Source organism: Fistularia commersonii, chromosome 13 (genome assembly GCF_037954325.1).
Source record: "Fistularia commersonii isolate RoL2024-O1a breed Wild chromosome 13, RoL_Fcom_v1.0, whole genome shotgun sequence".
Taxonomy (NCBI): domain Eukaryota; kingdom Metazoa; phylum Chordata; class Actinopteri; order Syngnathiformes; family Fistulariidae; genus Fistularia; species Fistularia commersonii.
In genome coordinates, this window is record NC_141296.1 from 9538024 (window position 1) to 9565248 (window position 27225).

The 27225-nt window shown below is 36.1% G+C and overlaps 1 protein-coding gene across 1 annotated transcript in view; it reads right to left on the reverse strand.

Moving 5' to 3' along the window:
- Positions 1-3428: 3428 nt before the first annotated feature.
- The window catches only part of gfra4b (GDNF family receptor alpha 4b), a 39495-nt gene continuing 15698 nt past the window's right edge, over positions 3429-27225 (reverse strand). The window contains exons 2-8 of the mRNA XM_086158642.1: positions 14967-15242; positions 14710-14790; positions 13724-14069; positions 12942-13051; positions 12276-12410; positions 9775-9932; positions 3429-9175 (exon numbers count right to left, since the gene is read on the reverse strand). Of these exons, the coding sequence (XP_086014768.1) occupies positions 9038-9175; positions 9775-9932; positions 12276-12410; positions 12942-13051; positions 13724-14069; positions 14710-14790; positions 14967-15242 (1244 nt within the window). The 3' untranslated portion in view covers positions 3429-9037. The remainder of the gene's footprint in view (positions 9176-9774; positions 9933-12275; positions 12411-12941; positions 13052-13723; positions 14070-14709; positions 14791-14966; positions 15243-27225) is intronic.

A 27225-nucleotide genomic window follows, 5' to 3' on the forward strand; every position in this document is an offset into this window, starting at 1 on the left:
TTCACAATAGAGAGAGATAGATAGATAGAGAGCATGCCAACTTCCATCCCAAATCTTTAACCATATGGAAACTTTTCTTCCAGGCAAATTGCTGTTTTTTTTCTTGTCTGAATAGCGTTTATTACATTGATAGTGACTTAGCGAGGGCACGGCTTGTACAAGAGGTGGATGTGAACTGACATTCCCATATATTCAACCCACCAGCCTGTTGCATTCTGCATGTCTGATTTAGCAGTGAAGCAGAAATGCAGACAGGAGTTCTCTGAAACAGAAGTGTTTTCAGGATCTTCAAAGACTGACTAGAGCAGAAGTCTTAATTTCACAGTAAAATGAGCAAGGTGGAGTGTGATTTTGATGCTACAGGTTTAATCATACAACCTCCGGTGCAAATTGAATCATATAATCACAGGAACATAACGCTTGGGATGGAGGATAAAGTTTGATTTAATTCTTCAAAAAAAAGGTGTGTACTTCCCTTAAAAATACTTTTTAATCAGCATTTTTCCAGTACTTCCAAAAGTAAAAATGCCCAACCCGACATACCCATTAGGCACTTATAAATACCGGTAAATCAGTTATAGGGGTTAAATTATCATCTGAGAAGGTGATGACTCATAAATATATTATTAAGCAAAATACAACATTTTCTTTGCTCAAATTTAATTTCCAAAAACACATCAAACAATTAATATAATTGATACACTCTGAAAGTCAATGAAAAATGATAAACAATCTTTATTTAAAAAAAAAAATCTTTATCACATTATTTAGTTTGCCTATGTTTTTTCCCCAGTATTTATACCTTGCATCTTTTTAACAACAGTATTTAGCTGGGTACTCAGCCTCTTTCACATGACATTTTATTCTCTGCTTCTCAGACGAAAACCTTTTTTCTCTGCTCTGTATTTATATTCTTATGCATAAAACTTCTGCAGTCTAAATTAAGATTCACTTTAAGCCTCTTGCCCCTGGTAAGGTGTTCTCTCTGGCCTGACTCATCCTTAAACTTCTTTCATCCTCCAGTTGAAATTATTTTTCTGCTTCATCTATTTGTCACCTCATGAAACCTCTTTTATAATAATGCCTCACCTTGTATAGCTGCTGTCATTATGTTGGGAGCACTTAGAGAACTTGTTAATGAATTACTTTATCTTTTTAACCATTACTAATGTATATTATACTTTTTTATTGGATGTTGCACTGATTTAAGAGCGAAAACAGTTAAGGCAGTAAAGCCAAAGCAAAAAAAAGTATACAAAAATGTGTCCCAAAGCCTCCAATTATAATCAGCATTACCAGTTATATTTTTCCTCTTATATATGGCCTTTTGTTTAAATAGCAGTGGTATACAGTACAGACAAGTGCTCTGCCCAAAAACGGATGCTGAGCTTTAGCAAATTTCTAAGTATCTGCACTTACTTCTCCCAAGTAAATCAGCTCTGCAGTGAAGTTTTGTGAAATTATAAAACATTGCTTAAGAAAATGATGTATTTAGGATCATGTTGAAGTGCAGCTGCCAGCTGGTTCATCTATAATTCATCTTCATTATAGTATCAGATTACCAGGAGTATAATTTTCATTTCAGCGATATTTTTTTCTTAGATAAGAGGATGCCATCCCTGTTATGGATATAATGGTTAGGACTAAAAAGAGGAATCTTGGTCTTTAAAAAAGTAAATAGAGTATTAAGGTAATTCTAATATTTTAAAGTACTCATCTGTAGAAAATGTTTGCACTATACTGCTCATGTATCAAATCACAAGGTTACAACATTAATTTCTTGGATTTGAATGCATAAATCATGTTTGTCATGCATATCCTTAATTATGTTACCAGTAGTAGAGAGGAATCTAACTATTAAATTATTAAAATCTTTTATCAAGGGCCATTTTTTCTGTTCATGTTTCAGATATAAAATGAAATAAATACATCAATATGCGTGTGTGTGTGTGTGTGTGTGTGTGTGTGTGTGTGTGTGTGTGTGTGTGTGCGTGTGCGTGTGTGTGTGTGTGTGTGTTTGAATATAAGTATATACAAAAACATTACTGCTCAGTTAAATCAGATCGAATGACATGAAATAATAATGGTGGTATATATACATATACATATACATATAAAGAGTGAACAAAGCTAGAGGTTTTAGCCAAGAGCTATCATTTGTTGTGAGAAACAGTTTAAAAATGTTTTAAGATGCAAATATTTTGTTACCTACACTATCTAAATGTCAATGAAAGCCATGTTAGATTGATGCATATAGCTGATAAGTACCTCGGTTCTCAATAAAAAAACTACCTTATTATTCCAAAAACTGACCTGTGTGCTAAATGGGATTTGAATTCTATTCTTCATCCCCTAATTTAACGATCTGTCCAATAGACTCTTGTGCTGAGAGACTGATCGAGCCCCAGATTGCTGAAAAGCTGATTCTCTTCAAATAAAACATGCAAATGCAAACATTCTTTTACCACAGTCTCCAAGTCTTGAAAACTTGACTCAGCTTTTAGCATGTAAATCGCAATCCAAGATCTGAGCTACAAACCATAAACAGACAAATGTGCCATTTTCACAGCTTCCAATCTGAATAAAACTCTGCGTCCTAGATTTGAACTACAAATACTGGATTTTAGTTTGAAAGCCTGTCCCAATTAGTTTACATTCATGATTAACCAGGGTCATGCTGTGAGGATAGTGAAGAACCTGCTGCTCTATTACCCCGCATTTGGTTAATCTTTGATAATTAATTCCTTGCGGGAAATTCATTTTCTGCATTTAACCCATCATGGATGAACCATGTGCAGTTGTCTGCCATCTAGCGGCGCCTGGGGAGCAGTTAGGGGTTCAGTGTCTTGCTCAACAACACTCCAAAACACTAGGAGGAGCTGGGAATCAAACCAGGAATGTTCATTTCCAAGGACAATCACTCTACAACCTGCGCCACACCACCCACGAATACCAGATATTTAATGTCACCTTTTAATCTTATTGGACATTTGTGAAAATCTGAAATGACATGAGTTGAGAAGGTAAAGATGTTTTGCAATGTCACAAAGTATCGATCAGCTCATCCTTGCATCTACTTTAGGTGGATGTTTGTACCTACTGGAGATTACTGACATTGTCCTTTAAAATTCATGTATATATATATATATATATATTTCAGGGTCTGTATGGAAGCAACAGTGATTCTGAGAAAAAAAAAAAGAAAAATCTATATTTTATGGACAGTAAATGGTGGAGAATATGACTTCAGTATGTTACCGAAATAACTCTTTATCTGCTTTGGAATTACAATAAATGTAGCATTTAAAGCAGCCTGACTTACTCTTGTTATGGTGTGAATAGTCTTAATTTATCATCATCATTATCTAATAAAAAAGACAGTAGATTCTTGTTTCAGAATTTTAGTGTATTTTAATGTAGTTGTTAGTTTCAATGGATTGCAGAAATGAATAATATAGAGTTCAATGCCCACTTGAATAATGATATTTGCCATTGACAGTTCTGGCTGTTGGCTATCAAATGTTATGGGGTCCAAGCTATATCATTGTGTTTTTTCTGTTAAAACAATAATCAACCCTGATTACTTTTATCAGCAAACATTTTCATGTCAAGCTTGCAAGTAACTTGTCTTCCACCGGAAACCTTTCCATGATATTTTGAAATTAGGCATCAAGGCCACACAATGACAACTGCTTGGTTCCTTGGGAGATGAATTCTTTGTAGAAGGACGGTCATGAAAAGTTTAAGAATCACAAAAGTTCATTGAAATTTATAGTCATACAGGTACAACCACAACACCTCAAAAGGCAGACGTTTTCTGATGCAATTCAAGAACTTATTCTCCCTGGTGATTTAAATGTAGAAAATTGTTCCCCACCTGCTCCGAGAAACATCAGTCCTTGATAACTGTAAGAGTTCAATTAGAGGCCAGTTATTTCCCTTTTCAAATAAAGATCAAAAGAAGAAAAAAGGGAAAAAAAAAACCCGCGTATGGTTTATTTAGCCATTTTCTTCTGCTATCAACTATGTAGTCATCAACCTCATTGCGTCCCACAATAATGGTGATTTGATTTCACTTGTAATTTATTTATTTTCCTCCATACTTTCATCATTTTGTTTTCATGTTCTCTGATTCATTCTTGACATCCTAAATTATAACCGGATGTCTTGATATAATTTCATTTCCTGGGCTGGTGTCATTGACTATAGATCGAAAGTATGTAGACTGTTATTACTGTTGCAACGCGTTTAATCCAAGGACCCAATATGAAGCTTCACACGCACCTACAACAATCAAAAATCCTTTAAATAAAAGCAAACCCTGTCTCCTTTTCTCTACAGTTTGCTTCCTTTCAATTTTGAATTATATATATGAATACCATGTGTCTGAACACAAAGTGTCAACAGGCCCAGCGTAAAATACTGTGGCAGTAATTGTAAAAGTGTCACCAGAGGAAAGACATTTGTTCATAAAATTGTCTCCGCAGGGAGGATTTCCAGTATCAAACAATCAAGTGAGTTCCCATGAGGCTCCATTGGGAGTACAGGCCTATTAAGGATTGGCAGTCATTACTGTCCAGCTGCTCCCCCCATCCCCACTGACATGAACAAGATATTCAACGTTAGCCTAAAATTTTTCAGCAAAGCGCTGACATGCAAGCTGACAGATGTAAAAAAAAACAACAAAAAAACATACGCTTACATATATATGCAGAATGGGATTTTGGGTACCTTGAATTTCCTTCCTGCCAGACAGCAAACTAGAAGATATAACTCTTGTGCACAAACTGGTTTAGACACAGATATGCATGGACACAGACTACAGGCACAAAAACAGATGTTTGCAGACATCTGCCTACTCACTTCACACCCATACGGTTGACTTGACAAGCCTCTATATAAACACAGATGTGTGCAGACAATCATATACACTACATGTTGGAGGGATACGTCCCTGAGCTACTGTTACCACTGTCACCACTTTATAACTGCAAGGAAAATAAATCGCGGGCCATGATTATAACAAGGTCACACATTTGTCATAAAATTAATGGTAAACATGGGAAAGTCCATTTTGCAAAAAGATGAGGAAATATGTTTCTATCTCAGCCAAAAGTTAAACATTTTAATTGTGTGCTGCAGATTCCAAATTTTGCCAGGAGTGGAAAATAGGAAATAACTCATGTTTAGGATGGAGTTACTGGAGTCAAACTAGTTGCACTGTGTATGAAATTGATATAATAGAATGATAGAAGGAGGCCAATGAGATTAATGTCACAGTAAGTCACGAGTGTTGCAGCACTTTTTCATTGTTTAAAAGAACTACCTGGTGTTTTTTCAGGTTTTTTCAGTAACACATGTACACACACACACGCACAGCACATTATATAAGCTGTGGAGAATAAGGCACAGAAACAAGCAATAGATGATGGCACAGTGATATTTTGTTTTGTTTTGTTTTGCTTTGCTTTTTTAGGCCATGTAACAATGTTAGTTGCTTGATATCACAATACAAGTCTTATTAAATCTGAAGCTGAGTTCTTTGAAACATATCAGTTATTGGCACAGCCTGTTATAAACATTTCACACCATGAAACGCCAAGTTGATAAGATGTTTTACAAATGTCCCTGTTGATTAAAATATTTTGCTTTTGTCATGCTGAGTATGAGGCACACATCAAAAAAAAAAATACTGTTCTGTTCTGCAGTCTAGATATCACACATGAAAAAAATGTTTCTCCCTTGAAAGTCTACATGATATCTAATACACCCTAACATGTATAATCAGATAATTAAGAGGAATATGAACATTCAAATTATGATTATTTAAAAAAAGTGTTCTGTTACCATTTTGAAAAAAAAATTATGCTAAATATATTTCATAAGAGTTTATTCTAGATTCTGAAGTCCCGCCTGTAAACACTTGGCTCCTCAGGGAAATTGTTGGTAAATATGTAGCATTATCCTTAAAAGGGTAGGTCGACTTTTCAGAAAATACAGTTGTTTGCAGAGATACCACTAATGTCTTTTTCGACTCTGCACTTATTAAATAATTACATAAGAGAGATGCCATCTTCAGTTAGTCAACCATAATCATGGCAACTAAGTCTTCCTACAAATATAAGATGTGACAAATACAAAAAATGCCTGTAGTCTTATGCAAGACACAGAGTTGTGAGTGTTATCCTCATCCACACTGAAATTCATTGTCTATATTTGTAGCTTGGGTAGTTTTCTTTGGTAATTTCCTTTCCAATAATTTCACATGATTCTTATGATACCAGATTATAAATGCTTGCTTATTTTAATGTTGTAGAAGCAAATTAAAATGTATCTCTGATACTGATCTGTTTTGCTGTAAATCAACTTGGCAGATTATGTTTCGAGTACACATTCATTATATATAGCAGATTCCACATATAATCAGTTGGTCTTCTTCTTTTGTAGAATGGGAAAAGGTCCTTCTTGTTCTGCTGTGTTTGGAAATCTTCGCTTCATTTTTATTCACAGCAAGAAATTATTTCCTTTTTTTTTTACTTACTTTTGATCAAAGTTTACTCAACCAAAGCCCGATTAGGCCCTATACTGAGTAAAGACACTCTTCAGGAGCCATGGAGAGACTTTTGTATCATCCCGACCATCTCTCAGAGCACTGCCTGAGAATCATGTTCTGTGTTTTATTTCCTTTTTTCTTTAAATAGTACAGGTGCATTTTTGACATGATCAATTCAATGGATATCTTTTTTTAAGAGAATGTAAACTAGGGAAGGGGAACTGAAATGTCTGCTCTTGATCTGCATGAGTTGTTCTGTAGTAACCAGTTAAAAGAGCTATCCAGTTTTATCTCATTAAATGCAGATTAATATTTTAACATGATTTTATAATTTCAAACCCCATATTACTAACTGGACTTTTGCTGCATATCAAAAAGTAATACATTTCCCAAAGATATGTCAGCTGAAATATATGCCGAATTTTTTTTAAATACACCCAAGAAAAATTATTAAAGGAGTCACCATTGCATGTCAGTGTTGAATTACAACTCCTAAAACATGGATATTTTTTGTTTTGATGCTCAAAATGGGTATACTCAAGTATGAATCTGTTTATAATTTAACTTGTGTATTTATTTGCTTTCCCGATTTTGCCATTTTATCTCATGGAGGTAGCGGCATTGTTTTAAAGTTGATTAAAATGAATACTTTTGATGTAAACTCAAACGGTTGCTGTAGGTTCTTATTTTTTGAGTATGGCACTATATGCTGCTGTTCGGCCCATAGATGCAACTTGGGGGTATTGATTAGAATCCTTACTTCTGCAGTCTTTGGGGCAGCGAGGTTCAGGTGGTAGGTCATCTTGGAACTGTACATTCCTAGTTTGATTCCTGAGCTACTCTTTGCCTGCTTGTGATGTTGAGCAAGACACTGCACCCTTCACTGCTCCCCGGGCTCTGCTTGATGGCTGCTCACTGCTCATGTTTTATTTGTGGCAGGTTAAATGTAGAGGACATTTTGCTGATATTTGAGTTTAACCGAATGTGACAAAATGAAGGGATTTCTTCTTCTTCTTCTTCTTCCTTGCCAGCCAAATGTTGCAATGTGCCAGTGTGCTACTGAGCCATGCCAGTCAAAGTCACAAAGCACTGAATTTTTTCAATTCCTGGAATTATTTATTTTGGCCATAAAGCAGCCTTTAAGGCAGATTTTGTTGTGATTACGTTCAAGTTAGAATGCATTTGTTAGGGTCTCATTATATCTGCCCCCTCTAATTTGATCAAACATAATAGAGTGTTTTTATTACCAATTAAAACTACATGGATGCTGGCAGGGCTTTAGTTGACATTGTTCCCATTGGAATTGGAGCGCTTTATGTAATGAATCAGGGAGTCAAAATGCAAATGATTTCGCAAAACAAATAAATGAAATCAGAACATTCAGTATGACAGATTGGTTCTGAAAAATGTCTGAAACAAAAAAGCAAGATTTTGTCTTCAAACCCTATTGATGTAAATATGGGCATCTATTCAGTAGGGAATGCTCTCTTAAACAGTGTGATCAGAGGACATTTATTTGCAGCCCTTCAATTCCCTTTTCAGTATCACCGGCAAGTTCCCAGAACAGAAAATACAGAATGTTTTATATTTGTCATGTTTTTCTGTCATTTTTTGATCATTCATAGCCTTCATAACCCCTCAAGGCAATGTCCATGTACACAAGGAGAAATAAAAAGGATTTTATGCTTACACACACATGGCACAGCAGCCAATAGAGTTACTCATTTTCAGACTATTGTATTTATAGCCCAGGGGGATGTCTTTACCGATAATCTCTTTTTCACACAAATAACCTGTTTTCAGCTACTGTAGCATTAGTATTAGCAAAGTGACGTGAGAGACATTAACAACTGGAAACAATCTGGATGGAGCGTATGATTAAGTCTAGGTACACGTTCTGTTTTGTCTCCTCTCTCTGGATAGTGCTGCTGGAAGAGTTAGGGGTTATGTCCATGTTGATTTACTAAAATGTAGCTATAGAGTCTCTCCTCTATTCAAGTACTGATATGAAATCATGGTCCTCTTTCAGTCACTTGAGAAGAGTGCTGTTTCTTATACTTCAGCATCTTTCCAATCACTCTGCATGTTGAGTCATAATATTTCACATTAGACCTGTGGCTGATAACATAAATTCTCACATGTACTTACACATGTACACATCTCTGCATCAAAATTGTCACATGTACTTGAATATTAATACTACTTAATAGCTGAGAGCTTGGTTAGTCCACAAAAGCATTACTTTCACTTCATTTTGGCATAACTTATTTGCAACAATAATACGCAAATTTACATATTAGCTTCCATTTGGCTCAGTCTATCTCCATTTGAAAGTGGGCATGGACCACTCAGACAAAAAAAAAAAAAATAGAAGAATTGCTGTACATATTTGAGGAGGAAAAGTATGCAGATAGGTCCATGAACTGCACTGAATCATCATCATCCTATATATCATCTTGGTACGCATCAGGGTCTCTGAAATCTTTAGTGCCCATTTTTCAGCAAATGCAGCACCAGAAGGCAGATGACAGCTTGACCCTTTAGGCTGAGAAGTGAGGCAGAGTTTGGGAGGTTGTTGGATGTCAGGGTTGACTGGACCACAGGTAGATCATTCCCCATTGCCTGGTGGAGACAAAGATCAGTTTATGACCAATCTTTACATGTTAGTTAAAATTATATTGTTGGGTTAATGAGTACTGGGGGATTCTCTGTACAAATGGAGACAAAGGGTATCCCGATGAACGTTTATTTTAATTTGATTATGAACATTTGAGATTTATTGAGCTACATTCACTATCTCGAAAACTTGCTCCAAATGTTGCTTATAAAGACACAAATTGAATATTGTTGGAAATATTGAAGTATTGTTTTGCAACAAGAAAACATTATAGCTATTGTGTTACATTTTCAATATAATCCAAAGAAGTAATGTAGTCGAAAAATAAACTGATATCCCAATATTCCAAGCACTTAAAAAGAGAGAAATCTCTTAAAAAGATAACAAGTAAAGTTAGATACAGTATCACTATATCAATCTACATCTACATATGCTTTAATATTTTTACTGCACATACACATACACATGCACAAATATAAACAAGACACAAAATAAAAAGTACTTTTCAGGTTCAAAGCTTTTCTTGTAATGGTCACTACAACAGAAACTGATCACTCACAGCTCACTGACATAAACACTGGCAACAACAAGAAAATTTGCACACCTGTGATGGTATATTTGTATCCAAAAAGCTCCCCATAGTTTCTAGTTTTGAAGTAATGGTCCTGTTTTCTCTGCTGCTGTGGTCACTGCTGGGTGTACTGGATTGACTGAGAGTTGACTGCAGGCCTGATTCTTTTCCAAATTCCATCAGGGCGTTCCCTGATTTATGAGACATGAGTGGAAAAAGTTTATTAAACCCCAGCAGAATAATGTCTTATTCAATCACATGAAATGCCTCCAGCTCAGAATTGTCTATTGCTTTGCCAGAAGTGCTCAGTTTTGATTGGCAGGGAGAAGAGATACAGAAAAAACGAAAACAGCATCAGTATTCCCTTCAAGTAGCCGAAGTGCACCTGCCTCTCCACATCGACCTCATTAACTCGTAGACCATTTGCACCGGCCAAACATCTCTGAGACCTCTCTCTGTATATTTTCTAAGCAGGAGGCTCGAGACCACTCTCATTTACCACAGCCGGGATCTGCAGGCATTCTTTTTGCAAGCAAGTGAAAATCAGCATGGGAATATTCAGTCTGTGTAACTGAACAAAAGCAGAGGTTAGCAAAATACAGTAAAATGAAATACGGCGAAAAGAAAGATAAAAATCCAGCATCTTTCTCAATATTATCAATTTTTTTCTTATTTTCTTTATTCTTTCTTTTTTTTTCTTTTTCAAGTCACAAAAATTGCAAGCTAGTTGGTTTGTGCTCATTCATATGACTTCATGGTTTTCTTGATAACAGACCACAAAATTGCCTCTGCAGCTGATACTGTAGTTGCCTGTTGTTTCCTAATCATTTAAAACATCATTCAATTAGCCAATCTAGTCAACATTGTAATAAAATGACAATTTAATAACCGTGAGTATTCTGTTCAGAAAAAGTCCTTTGACCGTAATGCTCCTTAACCAGGTATTCTTGAAAAGCTGAAAACCAGACACTACACACTATCTTTTGATATATGAACAGGTATATATACATGCACTATATCTTAGCAATATGTATAGGGGACAAAAACATCTTCTGCATTGTCTAAATAAGTATTAATTTGACTTTGTAGTGGAATGTGTTCCTCACAGACCAGACACGAATGATAAAAGTCTGTTTAATATCAGCTTAACACCTATCATCTTCAGTTTTTAAAACTAAAACTAGATGCAGGAAAGCACAGACAAAACTGCATAAGCAAATGATATTTAATTGGAAAAAGACAGCAAGAAAGAAAACTCCAACATAGGGAGACAGGATGCTGGTAAATAAAAAACAGAGGATCTTTGATTGAAATGCAAGTTGCTCTTTTGCAGTTGCTGCATGCTGGGAAACATCTGCCCTTAACAGTTTTGGATGGCTCTGCCCCTTCAACATGTCAAACTTGTGTGGGTGTCCCCTGGAGGATGTCAACGCAAATTACTCAGATTTGGGAATGTCATTTAAGTATTTAATCGAGAATTTAATCATGCAATCATGCTATGTGCACCAGCTGTTTGTTGAGTGGAATATTTTTAAGGTAACTTTTAAAATTCCAGTCTTGTTCTGTTATACTCTTCTCCTGCTGGGACTCTTCCTCCTTTTTGATGGCGCGCATCTGTTGGTTTCTTTGCAGTTTAGCCAGCAAAATAGAACATGTGCTGTATATTTTTTGAAGTGAAACAACATATATTGGTACAGTAACTATGTGTCAAGGAATGTGAGTGACAATTAAAACTTATTTTTGAATGGCAATAATTGATCACATTATATTTAAAATCATATTTTGCAACATTTGGTATATTATGGCTATTGGCCCCATTTTACCATAAAGATAATTTTTATCTTGAGAGCAATAGGGGAAACACTTTTGAAAATACTCACTAAAACCAATAATTATTTTTAATTTAACCTCAGCATCTCATTACCCAGAGTATAAACATAAGACATTTCAAGTGTTTTTTCCCTTTTCTAATGGTGGGGGTGTATGCCAGTTTCCTTATATTTGTAAGAACATACTAATTCCTGTCATTCAAAGCTGCACACGATCCCAAAAGATGAAGGGAAGGGAAAACATGAATTGCCTTGTAATGTTGTCATTCTTTTTGAGCATTTTGACATTTTTTTGACAGACTTTTTTGACAAAGTGTCCCCAAAACAGAAGTGATGAGGTATTGTGTCAATGTTGCTGGAGGTTTTTTAGTTTGTTTTTGATTTAGTGGTGTTATTTATGGTGTTACTATTCATAGTGTCTATCTAATCTTGCTTTCAAATCTTTTTCCAGTATCATGTAGAAATAAAAAAAAATAATTGATTAATTAAAAAAAAATATTTGAATGACCTGTCACCAAAACAAGTCAAAGTTAATATCAATATAATTTTGAATCACTCGGAAGAAGATGAATGCAAAAGCCTGAAAGTCCTAGTTTTTTTCCCTTCCTATTCACACTCTGTAAACACCTCTATGCCGATCCGACGTCAAACTCAGAAACTGAAATCAAAACATTCAATAGTAGAAGACATTGAGAATACACTGACTGAGACAGCTGTTGTCAATGAAGTATCTCAGGAAATCATCGCATTCCTTTTTCTGATTCCCACTGGCTGTGCAGGAACACCATGGAGCAACACTGGATGTAGAGTTGTCAATGTAGTTTGGAGTTATTGTACTTCCTGTAATGAAAGCACACAAAGCGTAAATCTATAACAATCATTAATCTACTCATTTGATTCCTTAGTTTTTGCGCTTTCCTTCTTAAACGCCATATTTCATTTTCATACCCCTTGACTCAGTTTGTAAAACTGATGATCAGAAGCACTCACATTTTAGTTTTAGAAGTCAGAGTCTGGCCTTAAGTTTCTCTCTCTCTCTCTCTCTCTCTTTTTCTCCGTACAAAGTAATGTGGTATTTCAAGAAAAGGAATGAAAATAAATGAAATGCCAAGTTTGTGTTTGCACTGAGGGCCACCATTCAAGGCTCGTTAAATGCATTACGTTAATGTTACTCCTCATTTCAAAGTGCTGAAAAGAGAGAGTCCTTCTCTTTTTCAAACTGTCATGAAACAAATCCATCCCTCATTATGGTTTCCTTCTCCCAAGTCTTCCATAAGCCATTAAACCCACCTTATGGTTCCCTCTTCTTTCACATGTATTTTTTTCTTCTCTATATTTTCTCGCTACGGATTATTTCTGTTGTGCACCTACCTATGAGCCCTGTGTAGGCAAGAAGACAGGCTCCATAGTTCCCTTGCTTGCAGCCACTGGTGGGCATTTCAGAGGGTTCACAATCATATTGAAACTGGGCCAGACGAGACCTAAAGAAGAAGAGGTTATGGGTTAGCGGATATGTTAGTTTCCTGGTATCGGTATTTTTTCCATTACTTGTCAGTGATTTAAGTAAGAGTATGTCCCTCTGACCTATAGAAAAATTGGCAGCAGTGGTGAAGATTGAAAGTACTGGACTATAATGTGAACGTGATAGAAAGTGTAATACATTTCATCCCTTAGACCTGGGATCATTAGTAAAGCCCTCTGAGTGTAATGGGGCTGTGGAAAAATAATGGCCATGACCAGAGATTGCAAAGAGCGATAACTCTGATCCATCTGGCTTTTTATCCGTACTAAATATTTAATATGTTATTCCAAGAGACTCTCTGGGGTGTTCTAAGCAATGGTGGTAGACAGCTTCAGGCTAAAACAGTGGGTCATTTTGTTGATTGAATGGCTGTTTATTTGGCCTGAAAAAAGTAATAATGCTGAACATTGTGGACTCAAGTTTGAACATTGAACGTCTTCAAATGTTATCCAGAATACCTCAATAACCATGCAATCAAAGCAAAATTATTGTCTTATGTGGTACCGCTTCAAGGTAGTCATATGATAGCGCATCAGTGTGAGTTCATGAATGACATTGTTAAATACTTGTCGAAATAACTGCTAAACTTATACTGAATGAACATAAATGTTTCTAGTTAATTGAAGCTCACCTGCACACATAGTCCGCCTCACAGATCCGCATCTGTGTGATGCAGCTGGGCTTTTCTGCACTTTCATAAGAGCAGCTGGGAACAATTGTTTGACGCCGACGTTCTGCACAGGCTGTGTCCGTGCAGGGGCAAAAGAGCAACTCATGTGTGTAGTCGGCGGGTACACGGTCAAAAAATCTACGTAGAGCCTTATTGCATTTAGCCCGGTTGCAGAGGCCTGATTTGGCAGTGGATTTTATACAAGCGGAGACATATTCTGTGCGGCGCTTCTGGCACAGGTCATCCACATTGCAAGCCTTTGCTGCATCCAGGCACCGATTCACAGTTGTCATGCCAACATCGGTGTCTGTGGATAGAGGTGAGATCAAAAACAAGTAAAGGTATCAGTCAAAAGAAATGCGTTTGTAAGCCGGCCAGCTTTGGTGTTTTTATTAATAAGGACCAATGTCAACTGTAGAAATAAGTCTCTCTGTGTATTCAACACAGTTTCAGGTAATTTTGTCCTGAATAAGATGCTTTAATATGTAGCCTTGCATTGAAAGAGTACTATTTAAAGTTCAGATGCGGTCCTTTGAATAAAAGGTCATCCTCGAGATGAAAGTGTGCATAATAAAAAAAAAAATTAAGGCCCTATTAGAAAAGACTGCAAAAAACAAAATTTATTCTGAGACAAAAGTCTTTGAGATCATCTATGAAACACGTAGTTTTAATTAAAAGAAATAAATAGAGGAGGATTACATGACATTGGCTGCTTTTCATGTGTCTAATATCAGGACAGTTACCAAATCTTTTTTTTTAAACTTATATGTATCAAAATATGGTGTTGAGTGAGAAAAACGTTTCTCAACTTTCTTATAGCAAACGTCCAAATGTACGCATTGAGCTGAATATGTTGTATTTGACTGAGTTATACTACCAGGCAAACATTTTCAAATTTTAAAGTGGTATGAAATAAATGGAAGGTGAATGAAAATTTCTGAATTTACCTGCTGTGATAGAAGCCAAGCGAACATAGTCATAATCCTTCTGCACTGTTTCATAAGGAAAACGCTCAACCAGGTTGAGTCCTTAAAGGAAGAAACATCAGTTTGAATGTTGTATCATCATGACACATGACTCGTAAGAAAAATAAATAATGGTCTCCTAGTGGTATTTTCTTAAATCACAGATACTTCAGTTTTACCAAACCATAGAGGGATGCCCTCCCATTATTCTTGATGCTGCTTTCCTCATCACCACTGACCATGTATGACAGATTGATGGAGGCTCCAGTAGATGCTCAGGCAATTCTTCTCCTTCTTCATGCCCCGTTTACACTGACAGCCATGTAAGGGGCTGGACAGCAGGGCTGACACCGCGTTGGCACACTGGCTTCTTGCTCCCGGACCAAGTTTCACACTGCCATTGCCTGCAACACACTGACGCAATGTCCGCAGACGGGGGCTACAAGTCTCGTCACTCGAGCATGAGTCTCCAGCCACCAAGCAGTCTCTGCCAGCAAGTATGACCTCTAACAGAGCTGTGGGTAGAGGGAAAGAAAAATATAATCAGACATCGGAGAGCTGTCAGGGAATATGACTAGGTGTAAATCTCTTCCAACTGTGTCAGCCTTCACTTTAACATTAGTGTCTTGAAAAGGAATTGTACTTCCGCTGAATCCCATTTGAAACTTGTTTGTGTTACTCTTAAATGTCCACTGTAATTTCCAGGATTTCAGATATGACATGAGAATGCCATGATATCATTGTACATTAATAGCAGTCACAATGCTGCCATAGATCCTTGTTTTCTAAAGTGGAAGAATTAGAAATGGGGATTCATCACTTCCTTTACATTTACATATTGTGCCTACATCTTTGTCCATGCATCGAGTTCCGCTAACGTTGGTATTCAATATAGGACTGTGTTCTGTTCTCAGAGCATTTCTGACATCTGCGTTGACATTGGTGTCATTTGTTGATTATTTGTAGGAACTCCTTTCTCCTGATCTGAATGTGGTTCAACAATCTTAATCCCACTGTGACATACCAAGCAGATAAAAAAATCTATACCTTTAAAAAAGGTTGAAGCTCTTGGGTTTATGCCACAACTCACTTCAAAGAAGTCTGAGGAACTTGAAAGACCTTTTCAATTTTTAAGTGCAGTCTTTCAAACATTTTAATTATATAAGTTGATAGAAATAATAGAGCCTTTTGTTACTTATCTACTTTCCTACTGTTCAACACTGGCCATTTGGTTTTGGTAAAGGCAGCCTTAAGAACAGCCTTCTTTATGCCTTTTCACAGACTCAGGTTGCCAATTATTTCATTGGTAGTCTACAATGACTATGTCGATTACGCTACAGGAACTGGGAGAGACATCTTGATACATGGTTTGACTTCCATTGCTAATTTGCTGAATGATTTAGGGCGCTTGTTGAACAGTTCATGGTACCTCGAGTATATATTTATGTACAGATCATGCAGTGAATAATAATATTCAATGTGCTTTCCCTTTTTAAGCTGTCTTTTTCTAATACAGGCGTTGCCAAAAATGGTAATGATGAGGATGATATTGATGGGAATTGGTCATTTTTAAAAGTAACAGAAGTATTTCCACGAAGCAGGTACCAGAACAAATATAATAGTATTAATATACAAATTGATAGAGTAAATTGGGAGAGCTATATTCTGCTAATATTCTTCAAAAAATCAACTTTTGAGAATATATAACTTGCTTGATATTGTGAGATATAAAGATATCAGACACATAAGCAAAAAAATCTCCAAACCTAGTTCCAGTTTTTAAAATTTCTATTTCTTTTTTTCTCACACAAACTACACGCACACACACAAACACACAAAGTTCAAGTTGGAACATGAAAATGTAACAAATTCGATGAAAGACTCAGTCCTACATTCAAAGTAGCGTTAGTTGACAAATGTCAACTGAACAAAAGTTTTTCTGTTTCTTTGTTGGTTTTTTTTTTGTTATTGTTTTTGTAATTACAAGGGTGTTTATTCACCATCTACTGATATGGCCTTAATTTGAAAGCTGCAATACACTGCACTGTCAGAGCTGCAGAAATCACACCTGCACTCTATTCTTCTCTATTTCTCCTTGCTTTCCATGCTCCCCGCCCTGAGCACTTGTGTTCAATTCCACACTGGGGACAATAAAATCGCGGTTTTGCTGTATACACTTCTTCAACCCTCCCTCGATGCTCGGATGTTCAAATCATTGCATGTAGCGTCTCCAGCCCATCTACCTATCTGATGTAAATAACAACAGGGAGCTACAAGGTATATGAGGAAATGGTCAGAGCATGCTTGCAGGAAGGTGAAAAGACTACTTTGAAGATAATGACTGAAATGGGCTGCATATTGAACATAGAGAGGACATGCATAGCCTGACACATTGTATCAATCATTACATTCACCTCAGAGTGTAAAAAAAAAAACACAAAAAATACAGTACTATGACAAAAAACAGTGCACAACCCCCAAGATATAAAGCCCCTCGAATGAATGAAAAAAGGGTTTCTGTCTTGGTTGTTCTGTCAAAAAAGAGGTAAAGGGGCAGGTTAAAGAACATCTTCAGAGATAATAAAGGGGATGTGGCCTCGTAAAGTGATTGTTTTTAATATGCAGGACTGTCTAAGAAAATTGGAATATTGTGATTTAGTTCTTTATCTTCTGTAATGCAATTACAAAAACAAAAATGTCATGCATTCTGGATTCATTACAAATCAACTAAAATATTGCAAGCCTTTTATTATTTTAATATTGCTGATTATGGCTTACATCTTAAGAAAACTCAAAAATCCTATCTCAAAATATTAGAATATCATGAAAAAGTAATTTTTGCTTTTTTAATTTCATTACAGAAGATACAGAACTTTATCACAATTTTCTAATTTTCTGAGACAGTCCTGTATTCTACCAGGTTCATAATGTTAAGAAAGAAATAAAAAAGTTGGGAAGAGAGCACAGAATTAGAGGATGTTATCATCTAATAGCTGGGTTGGTTTTAAATCAGCACCATCAAGACAAGACAGACACTAGCATTCCTACACAGGTCCTCACCTCACATTACACAAGGAAACATCCAGTGTTACAACCCTTACATGGTGGGACAATACAAATATCAAGGTGTTTTTCTCAACAAAAACTAGGCCGGTGAAGACACAGATATTTTGTTTGAGAATCGTCAAAGTCATCTCAAGCTCCAGAGATGATTAAGGTCCAATTCTGTTGTAAACTTTGTCAGAAAATGGAGAGACATGGGAAGCCTTCTAATTTGCGACCTGCTGGAGAATGGGAAGCACAGGGAGGGAGGGAGGAAAACTGAATTACCTGATAAAATTAAGATGTTGGTTTTCGTTCTGGAGCTCCCCCAACAAAGTCTGCAGCACCCCCATCCCCCATCACAGGGAAGAGCAATTTTGGAAGTCATTTATCCAATCACCAGTCATTCTTTATAATAATGGAAATGTATAATACTGTTGCTGCTGTTCATAATCAGCACAAAAAACATGATGGACAAATAATGCAAATAATGGGATCCCTCTTTTGTAATTCATCTCAAAAATGCAATAATTGCTCAGTTTTTGGTTTCATGTACACAAGAGGTATCATTAAAAATGTTTTGAAATGCCATTAATTTTGCAATCATAGCTAATTTGTCATAACTCAAGTACGGACTGCTGTCAAATCAATGACTTAACCATATTTAACACAAAACTACTGTTATTCTTATCTTATCTTATCTTATCTTATCTTATCTTATCTTATCTTATCTTATCTTATCTTATCTTATCTTTCTTTATTTTCAATTTTCTTGGGACCTGAAGAAATATGTATTGTGAAATGTTTTCTTCCTGAAACGTCCCTCTCAGTTTGAAACACTACCTGATAATTGTATTTCGAATTACTATTTGTTTTTATGCCTTACTCAGCATGACAAATCTTAACCCAATATTTTTCCATCTTTTACATTGCAAGCTAGATCTTCCCTATAACTTTGAGTTAATTGCATCTCCATTGCATGCCGAAACATCAGTAATCCAGACGGCTAGTTTCAAATTCAATGAAGAGGTACAAGGATCGTCCTGGTATGTGCGACAGTATATGCTGCCTGGGGCAGAAACTGAAGAGACACCATACATCACCAATGCAAATAAGCCGCTTGATTTGACATTTCCAATAAGCTTGTCTCAGTGTACCAGTGGGTTTAGCCAATTAACCATGTCAGTAATCAATGTGTTCTGAGGCCCAGTTAATTCCACACTTTCCCTGCCACATAAATCATAAGAAGATTAGCTGATCAGTTACCCTTGTATACTGACTTAATGGCCCACTTCAGGAGAAATAAAATGGAAAATAAAACTTAATGAAGTCAGCTGAAACGAGAGGCTCCTTCCTATACCTAATTTGCAGTAAGACTTAAAGGATTGGTGCGGTTAAAGGGTTTCACTTATCTGTCACTGCTATGAAAACATTACATACCGTTCAGAGTAAAATTAAAGGGATAACTTAAGGTAAATATAGGTCATTTTGTGTTTGGTCACATAAAAATAAATTGAGTGTGATTACTGATAACAAGTTCCACTTTCTCTTTTATCCTTCACTGAGATGATTAGTGGTAAATGTAAATTACACAGGCATACACATTTGCTAAAATGTCAAGTGTTTTCGTGCAACATCCCAAATACATGTTACTTTGACATTCACAACAGATCAGATGATATCGGTTGAAAAATGTAATGCACAAAAAAGGCTACATTTTTTTCTAACAAGAACATGCTGGCAATGATCAAACAGCAGTCTGAGTGCTTTTTATTTCAATTACTGGTATTTGAATGCTAAGTAGATATCACTGTCATTTTGTCACTTTAACTAGGCTTTTAAGGGCTATGACATTTATATCTGAAGTTGTACATTTCCAATGTATGAGCAGAGATTTGTCATGAATAAAAGCACCACACACATTGCCTCTTTTCACAGTGTCAACTGTATGCATGTCCATCTAAATGAAGGCTCTCCATGAAAACTGAACTGAGCAGGGAAATTAAAAAATGTCACGGTGAAACATAGTACCAGAAAACCCACCACTGGCTTGATTGTAAAAATGACTTGCCGTTGATTGTGATTTATAAAAAGAAGTCTAATAAACATACTGAAGCCAACCAGTTGCACACATTTCATTTGATCGTAAGAAAATATGGATAGTCGCAATATGAGTGAAACTAAATCACTACAGTTTCTTCATTCCTGCTGAAAATCAACCTCCCCCCAAATGTATGCAGAATAGACATCCAGCCTGGTAGGTGTCCACTTGTCTGCTCCCACTTTGTCAAGCTAAGGTCTGATGAGTAATCATCGCTCCAAATATGTGTACTGTTAATTCCATTAGAAACTGTTTCTGTGTAGAATTACATAGAAGAGATCTTTATTTGCTTTTGGGAGAATTGATTTACCATTTCAGGCACCAAGCAAAGTAGACTGAATTTAGCAAAATGAGGCGGCAAAAACAATATTATGCAACCGTGTTTCCTATTTCAATTCCCTTGTCTAAAACGGGTAGTTTTCAAATCATTATTTCTCAACTAAGCTATTAAATACCAAGTTTTACCTTTTCAGGTTTGGAAACTGGGAAAATGTAAAATAATTAAGACAGGACAGAATATGGAGCATGTAAGCAACTTAAATTTTTTTTTTCTTATTTTCTTGAACTGAAAATCTTAAATTACACTAATTTCTGGGCCTGCATGTGCACATTGTATTTGTCTTTTCTGGGTTCCATCTTTGTTTTTTCAATTGTTTCCCCTTGAAGATAGAGCTGTCCCCCTCATGTGACCTGTCACACAACACCAACTGACAGTAAGGATCTTTTTTGAAAACATTGCCACTTTTAGAGGGTTACCATCAGTTGTAAATCTGTGAAACTCAGAGCGGTTTTGGGGTCACCACTATTGCTTCTTCAAAGCAACTAAGCATATGGTTATTAAAGGGATAGTTTACCTACACAAAAATTGCCAATAAAAAATCACAATGGAGAAAAGGGGGATACTTTTGAAGAGCAGATGGAGTGTATGCATGTTTTTTTTTTAATTCCAACCATTACATCATAATAGTTGTTTTTGAAACAAACCATATTTTGTACACCTTCTTGATCTGTGGCTGACATAGTAGGCTGTGATAATTGAACACAGTTCAAACTGAGGGCAAGCATTTATATGGTGGTCAGGGTGGAAGACACTGGCAAAATAATAATAAAAAAAGACAGATTATTTACAAAAGAGCCAATGGAGCAATCCATCTTGCTTTGTATCAATTTATTTCATAGAAACTAACACCTTCAAATGAATCTAGTTAGGGAGGTAGGTAGTTTTTCTAAATATTAGTGGCACGATATTTTAGTGCTATTTGTGCTTGAGGAAAAAAAGCTTATAGGAATGTAGATTAGGTTGAAATTGAATTCAAATATAAAGGAAGTATTTTTTTAATGGTGCTCAAAACCAGAGAAATGATAGAAAATGTGCCAAATTGTTGTTGTTTGTTTGTTTTGTTGCAATAGGATTTTCTTTTTCATCGTTCTGGATTCTTTCCATATGGAAGGGAAGCTAGCAACACTTGTTACATTTGATTTATTTTTTCATTTCAAGGCCACAGACACCCATACCTGAAATAGACTGCCTTTACCTATTGATTTACAGTGAGGTAATGTAAGATTGTTGCAAGAGTGTTTGGTTTTGAAAGCAGAAAAATAATCTTAGCTTGGAGCAGCTGGCAGAATACATCAACGGGTTTCTGTTGGGAGATGAGAAGGGAGTTCTGGGTGCCAGGAATATTTAAGGGGATTTTTTTTTGCATATGCATTCACTTTGTCATGATACAAAGTTAGGTTATAATCAGCATAATCGTGTGTAATGATATTGCCTTTTTGATATTTGTACAAGTTGATATATTCGGTAAGTTCATTTAGATAAGTTCATGTTGTGCCTTATCATCATTGCTTCTATCACTCTGTAATGTTTCACAACCAGTCATAGAGAAGGCGGCTGATACATTCATATAAAATAAATACTATTTTCCCCTTTTTAACAGCTAGAGCATTTTCAATTAAGATAACGCTTTTTCATTATAGTGATCGAATAAGACCTCGGGCATGATGACATAATGGATTTTGACAATCAAAAACGCAAATTATGCCATGATGTTCAGACTGATCTGATCTATCAAATCATGAAAACTTTTATGCTTAATTACAACAATGAACATTGACATTCTGGCCCACTCAGTGGTGGGACGAAGCTTGTTTTTCCTTCACCCTTAGTGGGACTAAGGGTGAAGGACAAACTTGGAGCTATCCTGGACAATGTTTCTCACCCCGTGTACGTCGAGCTGTGGCTGATGTGCAGCTCATTCAGCAAACGGATCATCCAAACCCGGTGCAGAACCGAATGCTTCAGACACTCGTTTGTGCCCATGGCTATCAGACTGTACAACAGCAGTCTGGACAGCACACAACTCTGACCATCTGCTCTGTACCACTGGTCACTACCTGCACTGTCGCTCATGTCACTTTACTCCTGTCCTCTCATAGCAGTTTATCTATTTTTCTCCCTCTACTGCTTTTGCCTATGTCTTTTTTAATGTTCTGATTTATATTTATTGTCATTGTTTAATGTCTTTGCTGCCTATCCTCAGCCCTGTGCCCTGTGCTTAAGTCTTATCTTATCTTATCTTATCTTATCTTATCTTATCTTATCTTATCTTAGAACCATAACCATTTCACCTCTTTCATCTTTCTCCTCAATCTCTGTCATCAATTAATTTTTCACCTCAGAAGGACTTTGGCTCAAAATGATAATGTCCAGGCTCAGAAGAAGAGCATGAAATGATACTCTTCTCTTCATCTCTTTACACTGACAAACACTTAATATGGATATTACTGTATTAAATAGAGACAAAACAGCTGCATCTAACTCCGAACACTGTCACTGTGTCGATTCCATCTTCATCACAATGCATCATTTGCTTATGTTTTTACTGCGAAATGCTTGTGGGTGACTTATCAATCATTCTCCTTTACCGGAATCAGGAGAATGGTTTTTGCCATGTTTTCATTGCAGCACAGCAAGCAGAGGTTACCTTTTCCTTCATTTAGATTCACTTTTTTATTACTATCCCTCCTCATGCTTCAATCTCGGTATCCCAATACAGCTGGAAGCAAACACAAAGACAACAAGATCCCATAATTCAACGGTTGGCTGTGTGAATGCAGAGAATTGTAAACAAAGATTCAATCTGAATGAAAGGGGGATGAAGATTTTACTTGAGTCACAGTTCCGAGTGAGGAGTTGTGTCAGTTGGATCCAGGGGCTTGATATGGTTAAGACTGTCTGACAGAGCTGCAAAAGTCTTGCAGCACAGGACTTTGCTTCTGAATACAAGCAGAACAACTTTCTCTTTGTATGAGAGCAAGAGAATTGGTGTCTCTACTGAGAACCTAGTTCGGTTTCAGTGTTTGAATCATAGTCGATCTTTGTCACCACTTGCTACTGCAAGCACATCCTGAACTTTAGATCCAATCGCTGCCAGGATATTCCCATTGCCTCATGGTAAAAATAAAGATGTCAAGCAAATGCAAATTTATCATTGTGACAGCATCTTTAAACATTTCTCCATCTTCTTTGATTATGAATAATAACATTGCATTGTATTGTCATGCACAGGCATGGTACCTTTTATAAGGAAAGGGCTCCTTATAGTACCAATTCCATCAAATCATCTTTTGTTTCTCAAGTTTTGTTTTGTTTTGTTTTGTTTTGTTTTGTTTTGTTTTGTTTTGTTTTGTTTTGTTTTGTTTTGTATGGTCTGGTTTTCCAGTCACGGCAGAAAACCATTGTCAGAGCATTGAGACAAAGTTTCTACTAATGAGCTCTAAAAGATAAGCAGACAAAGTTTGTTCCCAACAGCAGGTTCACCTGGAAGCTGCATGGTGTGCTGATATATAAATGATGCTCATAAGCATGACAACCAATTTAACTATAGGGTTCTTATAAATATTTTATGCAAAAGTATGTTATACAAGAATGTTGTGCACCTTCATATAGACAGACGACAAATAAAGGGAAAAACTAAATAGAAATCAAAATTAATTTTGATGCTATTGTCTTTGCAACTGAAATCAAACATTTTTGAGCATCATCAAAAGGGGGGGGGGTTCTTTCTGCATGAAAGGCATTTCATTGCTCCAGTTGTACAGATTTGTAGAGTCTCTGCTGAGACCCCTTGAAGTACTTTTGGCAGTGAAAGTGGAAGCAGCAGCTTTTATGTTTTTTGTTTCTTCCATTGTCTGGCAATCCAGTTACAGTCGTACATTTTAAATTTTTTTAAAGATGTCTGTTATTCTACCCAAATTTGCCCCACCCTTTAAGTGAAGTTCAATTGAACAAATTAACAAGTTTTATAAAATTTATCAGCAGCATATGTGCAACATAGTTAAATATTTGTTAAGATTATTTCTGAATCACCATTTCCTGCAAGCTTAGTAAAACTCATACTTAAATTTAACATTAGGAAAAGAAACATTTTCCAGACATTTAATCTGTTTTTGCTCGTAAATTGTTACGACTGTGACAACTTATCACAGCTGTTGAACTTCAGGTTTGGTTTGGGGATAGAATATCAAGTCCTACAACACCTCGCAGGCTTTGAAAAATGTATGAGGGTACTATAAACTCAGGCTGCATGTCATCTCTAGCCCTAGGCAACAGATTCTGACATAGAATAATTTAATACAAAAGGGCAGACGTCTGTCCATCAATCAATCAATCAATCAATCAATCAATCTATCAATCTGTCTGTCTGTCTGTCTGTCTGTCTTTCTTTCTGTACGTGGAAAAACCAAAGGACAATTTGCTTAGCAATTTTGCTAGACATCCAACTGCCTTACACATGACTTCTACTTTTTGTCAGGGTGACTATAGAAAATGTTGAATTTAGAGCAGGAAACATTAAAAACATCAATAAGCCATTGCCCAGTTAAAATTCCTTTTAACTTTAAGAAATCTCTTTCATTCTCATCTTTTGTAACAGAATCCTGCAGGGATCATAACAGAGACCAGAAACACAGTTAATTTTTGACTCATACATCAATGAGGTGTAGCTACAATCATGCACGTGTTCTTCACAAGAATTTATACAGAGGCAATCAATTTCAGGCTTGTTAGAGACTGAATAATTCATATTCATGAAGACTGATTTGCTTGAACATGGTAGCTTTGGCCATCAGCATAGATATTTATTTACACAAGATCCCAGCCATGTAGAAACAAGAAAAGAGGAAAAACATGGACTGTTTTTTGGACAAACACTGGCAAATTGGTTTCAGCAATATAAAGAAACCAAAACAAGAAACATTTGTTTTAAATGAAAGCAAATAAATTCATCGCAACCTCACATTTCCCATTAAATCATGGCAGGATGAAGGGATGCTTGGTGGGAAATGAGGTTGAATTAAAAAAAAAAAGTTGTAAAAAATCACTGTTTATGCAAGACATGCATCTTCAGACAAGGACAGTACATGGCAGCCATTATTTTGTATATCCAAGAGACTTTCATGATAATATTCGGTCCTGTAATAACACCAGACTATCTCGTTCGGTCCAGTAATAACACCACACTATCTCATCTTATCTCACTATCCATCGGGTTGTATTTTGTTCTTGTCATGTATTCATCTTAAAGCCGACACCACTTATATTTTATTGTCTTGACTTATTTTTTAATTTCTCTTCATCTCATCGTATTTTATTTATATTTTTTCTGGGGCATCTGGAAGCAAAAGCTCCTCCAGGATGTATAAAGTATTTCTGATTCTGACCACATTGATGTGGTGATAAATGACAAGACAAACCATAAAATAAGACCTTTCTACAGTGACAGCATAGAGTAAATTGATGAGCTCAACTGAAGTTACTTCGGTGTATTATGGACTATGAGGGCCATGAGTTGAATCACCAAACTGAGGTTCCTGAACATAGTGAAAGTCCAAGTTGAGCCAAAAACATTGGAGGTCTGTAAACACAGAGTTCCAATGGTATGACGCATGTGAAGTAGAACCTGTGTGAGTCCTGTGAAGTCGAACCATATCCACTTATCACATCTATGAACTTGTGGAAGATGAGTTCAAAACTTTGGCAAATCTCTATAGCTAGATGCCCAATAAATTGAACTCATGAAAAATCAAATTAATACACTGACTAATATACCAAAGGGGCACTTCTTCTAAGGGTTAGTGCGTAGCTTGAGTGCAATTCTAAAAGTAGATAAGGCACTCTTTGAAATAGCTGACTTTAACGTCCTGTGTAAAGCTTTTCACAGGAATTCATCTCATCAGACACAATAAACCAAGTGCTATAGTCCTGGAGAACGTTTCGATATTTGTGGTAGCAATCATAATGTTTTCTGTCTCGAATATCACATTGCATTCATACAGCCAAAATAAGTTACCCTCTACCTAACATTTGAACTTGAACGACCACAAATGTTTTGGTAAGTATTCAGCATTTTTGTGAGACAATCTTGTATATTTTGGAAATTAATCAACATTTTTTTGTTTGAAAATGTTGTGTATTTTGGAATCTCCATGCAGTCTGGTCCCTCACTTCTTTCAAATGTAAACATCATTAAACTGTAGAGCATGAAAACTGAGAGGTTCAGCCTAATCTGGATTTCTTTCATAGTTTTAACTACTATGAAATGGATATTTAGTGCCTCTCTGAACACTTAACGTTCACAATCTTATATTCCAAATGCTGTAAATACATGTACAGTTTCTGTGCTTTTACAGATACACAAAACAAAACTTTTGTGTATTTTCTCGGTTTAGTAAATATTGTACTGGCTTCAGGTATTTTTTTATGATTTATGTTTGTTTTTTTCTTATTCTGTTACATATTCTGTTACATCTTAATTTGCTTGACTTCCTCAATCTCTCACTTTGTCCTTGAATTGAACTGAATCATGAGTGTTTGAGAGTTCAAGTTGTTCAAGAAATTCAAGCTAAAAACTGAGACAGAGAGACAAATGGCGAACACTTTTTCTATTCAAATGTTTTTGTAAAATATAAAATAATATTATTTGGAGAAGTAAATAATTCAATAATTTTTTGCTGCTTTTTCCAGCAGAAAATTCAGCAGAGCAATGGAGTGAGTCCTTATGTGCAGAAAATGGTGCTGTTTCATGTTGGATATTTGTCTCATGGTTCATCCACTTTCACAGCATAAAAAAAAAAAAAAAATTCTCCAGCATCAATACTTTCTCTAAAGACTGAGGAATAACTAAGGATGTTTCCATTTAGGATGTAATCATTATTTGGGAGCAAATTAAGAATTCTGTGCTCTGTGACATTCAATAGGTGAGCCAAAGCAGCCTTTTCAGATAAACTGAGCCAAATGAAAATCAAATGAACTTTCAAGTACTTCCACTTTAATCTTCAAATTGTGAAAAATC